This window comes from Apium graveolens, chromosome 5, assembly GCF_009905375.1.
Source record: "Apium graveolens cultivar Ventura chromosome 5, ASM990537v1, whole genome shotgun sequence".
Taxonomy (NCBI): Eukaryota; Viridiplantae; Streptophyta; class Magnoliopsida; order Apiales; family Apiaceae; genus Apium; species Apium graveolens.
In genome coordinates, this window is record NC_133651.1 from 120,954,814 (window position 1) to 120,970,820 (window position 16,007).

Here is a 16,007-nt window from a genome sequence, read left to right on the forward strand (position 1 = left end):
GATTTTGATGCACCTGCATACCAAGGAAAAATGTCATTTTTCCAAGATCGGTCATTTCAAAAATAGCTTTCATTCCTTCTTTAAACTCCTCAATCATCTCCTTTGAACTTCCTGTTATTAGTAGATCATCAACGTACAATGAGACAACAAGCACTTCATCACCAGTTTTTTTTACATATAAGGTGAACTCACTTAGACTCTTTTCGAAGCCCAAGCTATTCAAGTGAGCATCAATTCTGCTATACCAAGACCTCGGAGCTTGCTTTAAGCCATACAAGGCCTTTTTTAAGCGATAAACTTTTTCTTCTTGTCCTTGAACTACAAAACCTTCAGGCTACTCTACAAATATTTCCTCTTCCAAGTAACCATTTAAAAAAGCTGATTTGACATCCATTTGATGTACAATCCAACCCTTTTGTGCCGAAATAGCTAGTAGCATCCGTATTGTATCCAGCCTAGCAACCGGAGCAAAAGTGTCTGAAAAGTCTACCCCAAACTTTTGAGCATAACCTTTGACAACAAGTCTTGATTTGTGTTTGTTAACTGAACCATCAGAATTAAGCTTGGTTTTATACACCCATTTGACTCCTATGGCATTCTTATCTTTGTGTTTTTCCACTAACTCCCATGTCTCGCTCTTTTCAATCATATTTAGCTCCTCCTTCATTGCAACTAACCATTTTGAATCAGTGACAACTTCTTTATAATTTGCAGGTTCCATGATAGCAGTATTACATTTTTCATAAATATCCGAGAGTGGTCTAGTTCCTCTAACCGGATGGTCATCATCATCACTCTCCTCCTGGAACTCAACGGGGTTCTCTTCTTTGCTCCAATTTTCAGTCTCAAAGAACTGGACATCTCTGCTGACAATAATTTTATTGCTTTGCGGCAAGTAAACTCGATAAGCTTTTGATTTTAAATTATAGCCTACAAAGATACCCGGCTCTGCCTTTCTATCAAGTTTATCTCTCATAACATGAGGAATGTAACAGAAGCACAAACATCCAAAAACTTTTAAGTTCAACAACTTCGGTTTAAAGCCATACCAAGCCTCGAATGGAGTTTGTTCAGAAAGACCTTTACACGGCAAACGGTTAAGCAAAAAAACAGCAGTATGAGCTGCCTCTGCCCACAGCTTTTTTGGAAGATTTTTCTCGTGAAGCAAGCATCTCGTCATCTCCATTATTTTTCTATTTTTACGCTCCACAATCTCATTTTGTTGTGGGGTGTAAGGAGTTGTTAACTGATGCTCTATGCCTGCATCATTATAAATTTTGCTGAACTCTTTTGATGTATATTTCGTTCCATTATCCGATCATAATATTTGCAATTTTATGCCACTTTGGGTTTCAACCCAAGTTTTGAACTTATGAAAGATGTCAGCGACTTCGGTTTTAGATTTCATAAAATAAATCTAGCACATTCTTGTATAATCATCAATGAAAGTAATATAGTACTTACTTTCATTTAGAGATGGTGTTTTCAGCGGTCCTCCCACGTCCGTATGCACTAGCTGTAACTTATCTGATGCTCTCCAAGACATTCCTTTTGGAAAAGGCAACCTAGTTTGTTTCCCGTATTGACACGTAGCACATTCAGCTAACTCCTTCTCTAATTTAGGAAGCCCTCGTACCAGATTATTTTCTTTCAAATAAAACAAACCATTATGATGGAAATGCCCCATCCTTTTATGCCAAATCATTGTATAGTTTTCAACCTTGTGCACAACAAGTTTTTCTTCATCAAATAAATTCAAGGCAAAGCGTTTACCTTTCATCTGAACCCTAAACAATTCTTTATCAAGTGAATCTTTAATCAAGCAAACTTTGTCTTCAAATAGAACCTTATATCCTTTCTCTACTAATTGACCAACACTCAATAAATTTTGATCAATTTCTGGGACATAAAGAACATCTGAAATTAGTCTCAAACCCGAACATCCTTTAATTGCTACGGTTCCTTTTCTTTCTACTGCGATTTTCACTCCATTGTCGATTCTGACTTTGTTGGTGTAGTTTGTATCAAGATCTCTGAATAAATCTTGAACATAGGTCATATGGTTTGTGCAACCACTATCAATCAACCAACTCTCTACTAAGCTTGAATTAGCAATACAATATACTGCAAACATGTCTTCCTCATTAACTTGTTCAGTGGCAGCCTTTGCTTTCACTTATTGAATTAGCAATACAGGTTGTGAAAACCTACAAATTTTCTCCACATGTCCTAATTATCCGCATTTATTGCATTTTATATCTGGCCTCCACCAACAATATTTTTTAGTATGATTTGTTTTCTTACAATGAGGACATGGTGGTTAATCTTGAGAGAGTTTGTTACTATTGTTAGTGTTGTCGTTGGTTGAGTTTCTTATTTTGAAATTCTTTGTATACTTCTTGTTTTTGCCACCAAAATTGTTCAGTATTTTGGCTAACAAAGCTCCTTCTACATAGCCTTCTTGCCTCATAAGTCGTCTTAGTTCCTGAGCCTGTAAAGCATTCAACAATGCCGTCAAGGTGATATTTGTTAAATCTTGTGAGTTTTCAAGATAACTGATTGTTGCTTCAAATTTTTCTGGAACAGTAACAAGAATTTTTTAAATGATTCTTGAATCAGGGAATTCAGTTCCAAGAAGCTTCACTTTATTTGCAATGTTGATCAGCCTATCTGCATAATTTTGAATGGTCTCTGTCTCCTTCATTTTTTATAAATTGAATTCTCGAATCAGGTTAATTGCTTGCATATCCTTAATCTTCTCACTGCCATCATATTCTTGCTTAAAAAATCCTAAATCTCTTTCGCAGTCTTTAATGTCATTATTCTATTAAAAATAACAGAGGAAACAGCAGTAAACAAAACTGACCGGGACTTTGATTTTCTCAGCCTAATCTCTTTCTGAGATTTGATTTGAGCCATAGTTGGATTTTCTGATAATTCGAGAATTTCATACACATTTTCTACAGCTTCCCATAGATCATTGGTTTCGAGATAAACTTCCATCCTCACAGCCCACATTTGATAATTAGATCTATCAAATAGTGGAGATGATATGTTATTAGCAAAAGAATCCATTGCTAGATTGTGTTTTTTGTTTTATGAACTCACAAATCCCTTTAAATTTGATTAAGCTCTGATACCAATTTGTTATAATATTATTTGTGATAAAAACATAGGTAAATATGAAACGTGGAGAAACAATGTTATTCATAACTATGTGGAGTAACTTATACTGCATACAAGATCTACTTGATAAGCAAATCTACCAAAAAAATAGCAAACTATATCTTCCCTAAAAAATAGCTAATAAAATAATCTGGAATGAAAAACTATCATATTGAAACACTGCAGTTTCAGTGTTCAACTAAAACACAGCAGCATTTAATTCATAAAAATTAATATACCTATTGCTGCTAGTGAATAGTTCTCTAGTTTATTATCTGTATATGTGCAACAACAAATGCATACGATGTGAAATTCTAATAAACATCCGCAAACATATACCTAAAAGACCCGTTTGCTGTCTGCTTATACATACTATTTGAAACGTTTGAGGCAGCACAAAGTGCATTGCTGACATAGTGTCCATATAATCTAGGGTGGTAGAGATGATTTGTTTCTGGAACATGTGCAATGCTGATTCATTTAAACCAATGGTCCTCTACTAAGCAAGTCCAATAATCATGTAATTGGGGACCTGTGACCTGTCCATTTATATATTCCCCTTATCTGTAGCTTAGGTCACTACACTATGATGCCAAAGTGCTTATTTATCCTGTATAATGCAAGCAAATGTTATCTGTAAATGACTTGGTTTCACCCATTATCTGGTTATATATATAATGAATAACTTTGTTTACAGGGGATGATGACCAACTGCTTGCCAGCCAACCAGATATTTCTTGGGGGAGAGGCCTAATCTTTTTGTCTCAAGTATGTGGTATAATATTAATCATGTTTACTTTATTCTTAAGATATATTTGGGGAAGGAGCTTTTTATATGTTAACATTGACAAAATTCCAAGGTTAGCTAGGGTTGATATACTAGTAAAATCCATCATTGGGGGGATAAAGAAAGATGTAAATATGATACAAGCTTGTGTAAATAATTTCTTTTTTCCTGTTGGCAAATGTCACACAAAAGAATTTCAATTGATGAGTACAGTACAAGTTGGCTTATGGAAAGGGTCCAGCCTTTTATGCTTTCATGATACGATAGTTTCAAAGTCGTAGTCAAACTTGTTGGAGGCCAGCGAACATTCCATATGTTCTGATCTTTCTATGCTTTTATTAACAAGTCTACAAGACATTGTGCTCAGAATTTGATCAATATTTTAAATCCGGAAGAATCTCAAGTTGAGTTTCAAATTTGTTCATGTATTTTCGGTTCTGAATTGTACAAGTACATCGTGGAAGCAGACAAAATCTGTGGTGATTGCAGGGAACGCCACAATGTGTTGATTTTGGTTTGTAGATACAGAGGAAAGCTTGTTTAATCGTATTACAAAATTTCACAATATTATATATACATCTAAACTAGAAGAAAAGAATCTTTACAACTGGAGGACGGATCATAGGATGCTAGTCCTCCCAATGCCTTTTTCTATATGCATTTACATAGAGCTAGCTACTTTATAAGTCTAATGTATCATCAAGTGCTTCTGCTTCTTCTCCGATCATTGCCTGCAGATCGTCTTCCCCGGGATGAAATCTTTAAAAAGAACACAGGCATTGGATAAGGCCGAGTTAGCTTCAGGATTTGATCAAACTAATAAAACAACATAGTATAATATATTGGCTATTGTTGGTATTTTTAACTGTCTCGGCCAAAATGTTCTCGAGAAGTAAATGTTGAGTTTGGCATGCCGTTATTGTTATGGAACCTTGTACAGAAGATAGATGACTGAGATTATGACATATAAATCTTTACCTGCAGCTTCTCGGGGAATTTAGTCATCCAAAAGAAAAGATGAAGTTATATAGTCATGGTGTTCTTATAATGCCATGATCTCACTCCAGTCTTTCCTCCTGCAGAATCTTTTGATACCTAGGATACCCTTTCTTGCACAAGGAAACCTGCACACATGCCATAAACCATTATAAGACTTGTTTAACCTCTATTTGTTTATGCTCTTTAGCTTCTGTATATTTATGCTTCTCGGTTTTATCGTCCTCAAGTAAAACTAAAAATATTTACTGTAAAATACATAAACAGCCATTAAAAAAACTACTTTTCAGCTTCAACTATGTCTATGATAGATGAATTCATTGTGTAAAGTCTTTTGCTGGTGTATATCCAGGAAAATGTGTATCTTGCTCTCGTAATTCAGACAGAAACGTGATGACAATCATAGTACCACATTACCTATCATATTATAGTATCATTAATCTTCCGATTTTATAAATCTTTCAAAATTTTACGATTATTTTTGGTGACAGTCAGTTCAACTCTATGAGTGCCGCCAAACAAACTGGTTGAATTCAAGTTGGAGGGACAGAGTAGCAACCTCTAAGCACAGATGAGCTGAATAATCTAAGAAGATGAAATTGATAAAAGGTAGTCAAAAAGTTAAAAGATAAGGTTTAAGGCAGGACAGGAAGAAGTGGGGAGTAACTGTTAAATGTGTATCAGCAAGAAAAGAAAATGTGTAAAATGAGCTGAAGTAGAAAGTAGCAAGTTTAAAATGTCATTCTAGAAGAAGAATGAGTTTCAGTCAATAATCAATTGGGGGGGTTATTGCCTTTGGTCATTTGTAAACAAAACAACCCTGGGCTGGGGCACCACCAACTTCCACATCTAAATTTTTCCACCACAAAAATTAATATTTGACTAAATTATGCAGCTGATATTTTTTAGAAAAGCGATTCTCAAAGATTCCAAAATAATTAGCACGTGACAGATGGACCACAACCAGGTAGTGCTATGTAAATCAATTTTACAAATAATTGCAAATTTCTACCATTTTTTTTCTGATTTGCTAAATTTCGAAAGAAGTTGATCAAAATAACGTGTGTCACACAGGGACTTACAGCTTCAATGTCAATCTTGTAAACAAGAAGCTTCCTTCTTTCTCTGCAACTAGTTTTATACGCTACAACAATATGTCCAATTGCCAAACTCCAGGAGAACATAAACAAAGCTATCTCCATTGCTCCAACATAACTTTGTTCGTAAATATCATAACTCAAACCATCAAACCTGTACCAAGCCTTTAGCGACACAAACATTAGCGACAAAACTGAGCAAATTGTCGCTGTTGTCAAATACGGCCCTCTTGAAAGCCTAGGTCCGTCGCATGAACTATAAACACCTGCAACAACAACACACTTGATCATAAGTAAAACAACTAAAAATCAAGAGTTCAAATCTCAGTGGAGACAACATACGTACTCCATGACATATTTAAATTTTTGTAATTAACAGTTACAAAAAACACAAAGCATGTGTTGGAACTTACATAAAATAATAGCAGATCGAATGATAGATATAAGTGGAATATCGATCAAAGAGTACCGAAAATCGTAGTTTTGGAGATGAGAATAAAGGGTAAGCAACGAAAATGAAGAAGGAGAAAGAGAAGCGGAGAGAAAAGCAGACGGAATGAGAGTGTCGGCAATAACTAAAAGAACAGGGGCGGAGAATAAGAGGAGAGAAAACAACATGTAAATCAAGAAGAAAAATGTCTTTATTCCTCTGAGTACTATTATCTTAGATTTTTCATCGGTGTAGAAGAAGCCCATTTGAGAAAGATCAATGAAAAGAAATTAAAAAAAGGTTGGGAAGGTTTTTAAGTGGGAGGGGGAGAGAGAGAGAGAGAGAGAGAGAGAGAGAGATGAGGGGAAAGTTCGTGGGAGAGAGGAGAGAAGGTGGTGGGGGGGAAGAAAAGATATAGAAGAAGGTTATGACTGGACTTGTACAGCCTTCCAACAACTGACGTTGCTTACACCAGGTACGGACTAGTTTGTAGCTGCCTTTTCTTGCCTTTTCCCGAATGCCATTTTTTTACTCAAAATAATTATCATTAAATTCTTACTCTTATTTGTAGGGGTGAGCAGAAAACCGCAAAAACCGCCCACATCGCACCGGTCCGCACCGCAAAATACGATTTTTAATTTTCGTGGTGCGGTTGCAGTTTGAATTTTTAATAAACCGCGCGGTGCGGTGCGGGTTGTGGTTTTAATTTCTGAAATGCGGTTCAAGCTGTACCGCACCGCAATATTTAATATGTTATATATATATATATATATACTTATATTTCATTATTACATTTATTATGTCTGATTCCATTTAACATAGTGGTAGTGGGTTAAATTTTATGGAGACCACATTTTTTTGGAGACCACTTATGTTCTACAAGTTAAATATTGCAAAATATATTATTTTGCGAATCATGCTCTACAAAGATCCTTATTTTATTCAAAATCTTGAATATCATATATGTACTGCATGTAAAATATTACAAAAATATTTTATTCTGCAAAACATGTTAAGTTTGCAGAACATTTGTTCAGCTTGCAGAACATAAACATTCTATTTATTAAACTTAAATGATCTTCAATGATTTTAATGAATTAGTGATACTCGTAAAATATAATTCACAAAATAATATATTTTATAGTATTTTGATTGGTGAACATATGTGGTCTCCAAGGTCTCCGATGAAAATGTGCTCTCCATAGAACTTTCCTTTGGTGGTAGTACTTGCTTACTGATCATCTTATTTCTACAAGACCAATTGTTGCGTATTGATCATCCTTTTTGTGTTTCTTCACAAACAATGAGACACATGGTACAAAGACAACTATTTAATAGTGAACTCATTTAATTACCGAACCAAACTTCTACGTTAAACTTTACAGTGTGTAATTTCTAATTTGTATTATTGAATAATGTTGACGACTTTGTTATATTATTCAGAAATTTCATTAAATTTAAGTTTTGTATATATTTAAAATTTTTGAATTTGTAAAGTATAAACCGGAGTGTACCGCACCACACCGCACCGCATTTAAATATTTGTTGTTAGTGGGTTTGGATCTTGAAGTTTGAGTAGTGTAAAATAATAATATAAATATTTGATCTTGGCGGGGTCCGAACCTGTGAGTTTGAACAGTGTATATTATTTTATTGTTTGGATCTAACAGTCATGATCACTTAATTATAAAGATCTGACGGCAATAAATGAGGATAATCAAACCAATCAAAAATAAGCATACTAAAATATGCGATGCATGGGTCTTGGTTAATACTTATATATTTTCCTTTCTATTTTATATAATTTTATTAAAATTTTATATAAATAATTAAATACTAAATAATGATTATATAATTATACTTTCATCGTAAATACTAAAGAATGATTATATAATTATATTTTCATCGTGCATAATTTCAAGTTAAGTTCAAATAGTATAAATAGTATATGATTGATGAGATCACATTCAATAATAATAATGTAAATGTTTGTTGTTGGTAAGGTTCGAACCTGAAAACTTATATGTATCTTTATAATAATATTTTAAATATTTGTTGTTAACGGAATTCGAATCTGAAAACTTATACGTGTCTTTATAAATAATGATATTAATGTTTGTTGTTGACGGGATTCGAACCTTAGAACTTATTTGTCTTTTTATAAATAATAATATAAATGTTTTTTGTTAACGAGATTCGAACTTGAGAACTTGTGAAGTGTATTTTTTTACTATTTGAATCTAACGACTCTGATTATTTGATGAAAAAGATCCAACGGTCGTGATGAAAAGGGATAATCAAAATAAGAGATTAACAAAAATACAAATTATACCCAATCCGGTTATTATAGTATATATAGTATAGATACCTATTTTTTTTTAAATTAATGGTCATATATGAGCTTCTTTGAAAAATACTCCAGGTCCAAAATATTTTTGCAAAAATACTGTCATTTTTTCTAAAAATATTGCAGCAATATCTTTTTTATTTGTAAAAGTACTATATTTCAATTTTTTCGCAAAAATACAGCAACTCGATTGAGAAAACTAGATGTAATTTTTGACGAGTTTCTGAAACTACGTTCAATCTCATGCAACTTCAAATGCAACAAAAAAATTGATTTATTTAGTTGCAATTTGCTTGATTTGTTTTAATTTTGGTTTTTGTTAATTTTGATTGCACTATATTTTTATAATTATTTTCAGAAAATAATAAAATCGTGAAAAAATTTTAAAAAAATTGTATTTGGACAAATTTTCTTTAAAATATTAGCTATGAATATACAATATTTTTGTGTGCGGTTAGTTTATGAAATGTTGACATAAGTTCTTAGATTATTCTTGATGACTAGATTACAGACCTTGTTACGCAAATCATATTTTGAATAATTATTTTATCAAAATTAAAATTATATAATAATAATAGTTTAAACATTATTATTGTGAAAAAATAATATTAATAAAAAGAATGTTGTTTTTTATATCATTATAAATATATTTAAAGATGAATTCAATTAGATATTTCACTGTGTAATAATATTTAAAATAATGACCAAAATACCTAATTTTTAGAATTTAAATGCTCAATATGTCTAAACGCGCATCGAAAAGAAGCTGATTTTTTTATAAAAAAAATTGTAAAGGACACGTACGCTTAACATGCGTGTTCTTTTTCTCAGTTTAACAAGAATATGTTGCATAAAAATGTGTATTCACATAAAATAAAAAATAAACACGCGTGCTTTAAGGAAATGAATACACCTATTTATTATGCGGATTTGTAAGTCTTTTATGCGCATTTGAAAAATAAAAGTGATTATTTTGATACCATGTCTTGTATGACAACTATAAGTTTTGCCCAATTCGCAAGGTTATAATTTGATGAAAATAATTTTTTAAAATAAATTTGTTGCGTCAAACGGGGGTAATAAAATAACCAAACATAAAATAATGAAAAAATGTTATAGTATTATGTTAAATTTATTAGATAATTTGGCATATAACGGCAAACATATTGCAATTATAATATTTATGTCCATTGCCGGTTAACTAAGATGAGTAATTAGAATGTAACCAATACATGATTTTCTAACCAGCCATGCATACATGTCTACCCTTTCGGTTTTTACTAGATAGTCCAGGAAGTAGAGAATTGAGACCATGTGTTAAATATGTGTTTATAATTGATGAATACAGTGATGCACATGGTTTTGTCGAGATGAGTCGTGTGATTAGGTAGCATGTTAGGCAAATACCAAACTTGGAACATTAACCGGGTAAGAGATGCAAATATAAATTTTGGATTTTTTGGCCACACATATTGTCCTCGATACCGAAATTATAGTGAGTAGAGATTCAAATGGATGAGTATGATCGGGAGATAACCGGGAGTAACAGAATGCAATGATCCACGCGACACGTGAGTGGAGAGATGAGAGATGAAGACTGTTATTATCAGCAGAAGTTAACGTAATTGTAAATAAATAATACTAAAGTTAATTGACAATATGGAATATAATTAAAAAAAATGCGGTTAAATTAGTAACATTGGTCTATGTAGAAAAAACAATTTACATTAATTTGAAGGTGGTTAGTAACTTAGTAGTGGGTTTTGTAACCAGTCACACATATATGGCCACCCTTTTTGATATTTACTAAATAGTCCACGAAGCAGAAAAATCACGTCATACGTTAATTGAGAAAATTAAATTACACCATACATTTAGGACATAAACCGATAAAAAATATATCCCAACATTGTAAATAAAAAATATTAAAGGTGAGTGAGAACATGGAACACAGTTTTAAAAAATGGTTAAATTAGTGGCATAGGTATAAGTAGTGAAAGATAATTTACATAAATTTGAAGGTAGTTGGTAAGTTAGAGGTTTATCATAACTAATAGTTTCTTTGTTTTTTGTCTAAATTGGCCCATTTTTGAATAAACAAAAAAGGAATGTCTTTTGAATGATATAATTAAACCGTTTAAGCTAAAGACTCTATTGGAAGTTGTAACAGCAACTAGCATTATCTCCTCTCCATCTTGATATCATTTTCTCCTCCCGGTCTTCATATCACTGCTTTTCTACCACATCTGCAGGTATGAACACAATAATCTTGGCATTGGTTCCCTGCAAAGCCATGTAGTTTATATTGTATTTTGGTGTTCTTAATTTAAGGCCCCGGTAGTATCATACATGAAATCACTGGCATCCCTATTGTTGCATTTGCTTACATGCAAAGCTGTGCATTTTATACTGTATTTTGCTATTCTTAATGTAAGGCCATGATAGTACTAAACATAAAATGACTGTAGAATTACATATTGTTGCAGTTTTAGTGTTTGATAATAATTAATATCCAAAAGTAGAGCCCGATGAGTACATATATAATCACAATGTTTGAGAAATTCCCGAATGAAGTCAGTGTTGTTGCAGTTTTAGTGTTTGGTAATAATTAGTATCCAAAAGTAGAGCCCGACGAGCATATATCTAATCACAGTGTTTGAGAATGACCTGAATGAAAGTCATTTTTGTGCCATAGTTTGCATGATACAATTTTTTATTGGCGAATGATATGTTCTAAAGTTATTATTGTGCCATAGCTTGCATGATACATAGTTTTATTGGTTATTGGTACGTAATAACCTGCCTAATCGAAACTTTTGTTATTAGATATGGAGCCAATTCCAACCTTCACAAAGCTACTCATAGCGGCATATTGTTCTTCAAATAACCTGGTTAGTGTTCCTGGAAACATTTATTTTCTTAAACATATTACTGTGAATTATAAAAAGGTTAAATCATTTATCTGGCTGATGACATAAAACGTAAAATTTTCAGATCTTATCTCACGAGTTATCTTTGTTACACGTTAGTGATATCCCACGTGGAGTAAAGATAATTGCACGCAATGGGTACATTGCATGGTTGGACCATAATAAAGAGGAGGAGCGTTTCGAAGGCATGTAGCATTTTTCCAGTTTCTCAATATCAAGAATGGTGAGACACTTGTATTTGAACAAATGGGAGGTTTTGAGTTCATAGTAAAGGTATATAACATGTTTGGCTATGAGAATAATTATCCAATAATGTCTAATTCTTATCTTATTGAAAGGGATGGTACATATTCAATTTTTAAATAATGTTAAGTTTTTTATTCAATCTAATACGATAGAATTATAAGTAGTGTATTATAATTGCCTAATTATGTAGTTTTAGTTGATCATCGTGGTTGGAGCTTTATTAGCCATCTATCCCCGGGACCAAAAGTATTGGATTCTATTGTAACTCATGGCACTGATATTGTTAGTTATATCCAGTTATTAAGGCTTAATGTATTAGTTCAAGATTCTGAGTTAGGGATAATGAATTACAGGTTGTTTCATTTGAGTTCATGGATGTCCTTGGTGTCATTATTCCTCCAAGAGTTTATTTTGTGATATGTACCGGTCATGAGGCAGTCGGATAATTCAGTGAAAACAAAAATAGAATTAAAGGACTGGAAAGTGTGTGTAATATGTTAGATGCTCTGGATTTCAGTCGAAAGTACATGTTATTTGTGTTTGATGGTATTTCCAGGTTTCGAGTCAGGGTATTCGAGAATTCTCAGATTGAAACACCCATTGGTCACTTTCTCTCTGGATTATGTATATTTTTATATTCACAATAAGCATTGAAGTTTTTAATTTTGACATGAATAAGAGATAGTTAATATCTGAACTATCTGGGTAGGTGAGGCCGACGAGGGGGACATGACAGCGTTTCATTTTGAAGTCAAAGACTGTCACATGCGAGATTATGGGTATGGTGTGGTACGTATCCATTTTTGTGCACTTTCTTGTCCTTTTTACCCGGTTTGATGAAAAATATGGTACAATATATCAAACCTTATATACCGTGATTTTCTGAATATACCGTTATTTTTTTGAATTTTAGAATATCCTAGCTGAGTACAGGAATGTGTGTCAGTCCTGGTTGATGGTGGATCATATATCAGGATATGTTGGGTTCCGATGTTGGACGCTTCAAATTTTCCACAGACGTGACAGGAAGCGCACTACAATAAATGCCGGCTGGTTGAGGTTCCAGATGGATAATGGGATTGAAGAAGGTGATATATGCGTGTTCGATTGGATGAATAATTGCACAAGGAACTTTAAAGTTCGTATCATGAAGAAAAATGAATTGATTTGAAGTGTTACGATGCCTTATGATTATTAGGTTCATGTGACAGAATTCTATTCATCCAACTATGAATTATTTTGAATTTGGGCTGAATGTTTTTAAGTTATTATAATTTGACCTGGATGCTTGTAATGTCAGTGTTATGTTATGTTTATTTTGATGTATCACCAAATTTAGAAAAATGTTGCTGGGAGAATTTATCTCTTTGTCCAGCATGTTTTCTTTTCTTGAAGGTGAAATATAATCAATTTATTACAATAAGTAAACAGAGGAAACCTATATTTTTTAAATTTACAGGTTTATTAGCACACAATTTTATACTATTTTCATAGTATGCATTGTCACAATCATTAAACATAAATGAACTTTTTCATTTACTGTATTTTTGCATACCTAAAATCAGGTTTATATTAATAGCAGTTCATATTTCAAATTTCCCTCTCTGTTCATGAACTGGTCTATTAAAAATGAGCTGCTGAAAACGTAAAAAGAGTGAGGTTAAATTTAAATTGATTTGAATAATAAGGCAATTTTAGTGTTTAATTATTTCCGTATTTTGACCCTAGTTAAATATGAGGGGTTCAATACTATAATATGGGGTGGTTAAGCATGTTGACTTTTATATGCCTAGTTAAAATTACTAATTGTAACAGATAGATACATGCATATTATCCTTTATGCTAGATTTTAGTTTTTTCCTTCTTTATTGTTTTCCTATATCATATCTTTGTATTTTGTCTTCACAGTAAGAAGTGATATAGGGATGATCAGTGTTGTGTCTTCACAGTAAGAAATGGAAAAGGTATGTTCATTCTTCTTTAAATTATGTAATATGTTCTGTTATGAGAAGATCTCATTTTTATTTGTAATTGATATAAAGGAAACTGAGTTGATTATGTTTGAAGTGGTTAATTACATACGTTCATTTTGATTAAATTATGTAATTTATTTCTGTGTTTAGATACTCTGTAAGATCCTATTGTTAATTCTGAACGATATAAGCCAAAATTACATTATTATGTTTTAAGTACGTATCTATAGCCATGAACTTCAACCGACATTTTGTGAAACGCCTAACTACCTCAGAATGTCACTCGAATGAGATGCTCAATTTGTATTACGGAGATAATCAAATTTTTATGTTTTTAACATCATTCATAAGCGCTGGAATTTTATTGGTAAGATTGTTCCTCATGAATTTTGTGCAAAATATGCGGCTCATATCCCACTGACTGTGAAAATACTGGTGCAAAATGGAAATGTAACCTGGTTAGATTTTGATAAAGTGAAAGAACGGTTTATTGGTATCTACGTTTTATTGGACAACTTTAATTTGACTGGAGGAGAGACATTAGTATTTGATTATGTAGGTGATTTTGATTTCAAAGTTTGTCTATATGACATGTACGGTTCTGAAATACAGTATGATAACTGCGCTCATTGTTTGAAAAGTTGGAAGTCATCAAACAGTAATTGATAAATTTATCGTTATTGATTACTATTATCTGAATTGATCGTATATTTGTGAACTAACACCATTCATTAAATTTGTCGGCACTAAGTTTCAGTCCATGATGGAGGGTGGAGTTTTTTGTAGCATCTTGGCTGGGGACGCAAAGTGCGTGATCATGTTGTAAGTTATATCCAGCACATTAGTTCATTTTGTTAAATGTATATGGATTAATTTTGTGTTGTGTAGAACAAATGATGAAAAAAATGTTGCAGGATGTGCCCTTTGAATTTTATGATCGTGGAGGCCTGTGTATCCCTTCAAAGGTAGATTTTGTGGTGTCCAGTTGTTATCAATGTGCTGGTTTGTTTTCTGAAAAGGATCTTTTAATAAGAGGGATGATAAATATATGCAATATGCTAAATGAGGATGACCTAAATTCGTTCAACCTGTTACTGCTCACATATGATGGGTTATTAGAGTGTTTGACGCTTCCCTTCTTGAAATTCCAATCGCTCCAATTATCTCAAGAAACAGTATTCTGAATTCTGTAATTGGTCTAGTTCCTTTCACATTCTAAATAAGAGGGAGAAAAAATCTTAATTATCTGATAAACTAATTTTTTTTACCGTATTCACCCGCTGTAGCCTACACTGCCTTCAAGATTGCTATTCAGGCTTGCCACATGGGAGAATATGCACAGGGTGTGGTAAGCTGGATTTTCCCTTTTTGTTATAAGAAATGAATTTATTTTTTTGGTCCAGAAAATAAGCACTGGCCCTTGTTAATTGATTACCTATCCTAATCAGTCATCCGATGTAGTTGGAATTTAGAGAAATCTTCTATAGTTTCCAATTTAAAATTGATGCCCTTCTTTGTTTACTACTACCTACCGACCAACCTGCAAAGTGTTTTTTTCTATCCTAAGCATTCATCTAATGTGGTTGGAACCTCAACAAATCTTACAGTTGTGTCATGTGGAAATTGATCAATTAAGATTAACCTAACATGATAGATTAAAAGGGAAGTTGTTTTTTCTTTAGGATATATTGAAAGTTCAGGTGTTTTGTTGTCACTGATTTGGTTATTTGTTTTTTTTGGAGGACATTCCTGTTCAATACAGGGGCCTCTATCAATCGTGGAAGAAAATTGACTATATAACCGCGTATGTAGGCATGCGATGCTAGAAACTTGAAATTCATCATCGCCGCAACTGGAAACACACAACAATTAACAATGGCTGGGTATAATTTCGGAGAGATTTACAACTTGATGACGGTGATATTTGTGACTTTCAGTAGATGACCTAATCGAAATGTAACTTCAAAATCTGCATTGTCAAGAAGAATCATCCCATGACATAAAATGATGATAATTGTTTTATTTGTTTTATCAAA

At 32.8% G+C, this 16,007-nt stretch overlaps 1 protein-coding gene across 1 annotated transcript; it reads right to left on the bottom strand.

Moving 5' to 3' along the window:
- Positions 1 to 4,432: 4,432 nt before the first annotated feature.
- On the bottom strand, positions 4,433 to 6,919 carry LOC141724433 (uncharacterized). Its single transcript, XM_074526587.1, has 4 exons — positions 6,459 to 6,919; positions 6,031 to 6,311; positions 4,931 to 5,076; positions 4,433 to 4,711 (listed from the first exon to the last, which is right to left on the bottom strand). The coding sequence occupies exons 1-3, from the start codon at positions 6,739 to 6,741 to the stop codon at positions 5,011 to 5,013; spliced, it is 630 nt and encodes a 209-aa protein (XP_074382688.1). The 5' UTR covers positions 6,742 to 6,919; the 3' UTR covers positions 4,433 to 4,711; positions 4,931 to 5,010.
- Positions 6,920 to 16,007: the final 9,088 nt, after the last annotated feature.

Bases quoted from the DNA above. Each gene is read 5' to 3' on its own strand.
- LOC141724433 (XM_074526587.1), bottom strand. From the start codon at position 6,741: ATGGGCTTCTTCTACACCGATGAAAAATCTAAGATAATAGTACTCAGA. The intron at 6,312-6,458 runs GTAAGTTCCAAC...TTGTTGTTGCAG, and splicing joins TCGATCTGCTATTATTTTAT to GTGTTTATAGTTCATGCGAC. The intron at 5,077-6,030 runs GTAAGTCCCTGT...GCATGTGTGCAG, and splicing joins ACAAGATTGACATTGAAGCT to GTTTCCTTGTGCAAGAAAGG.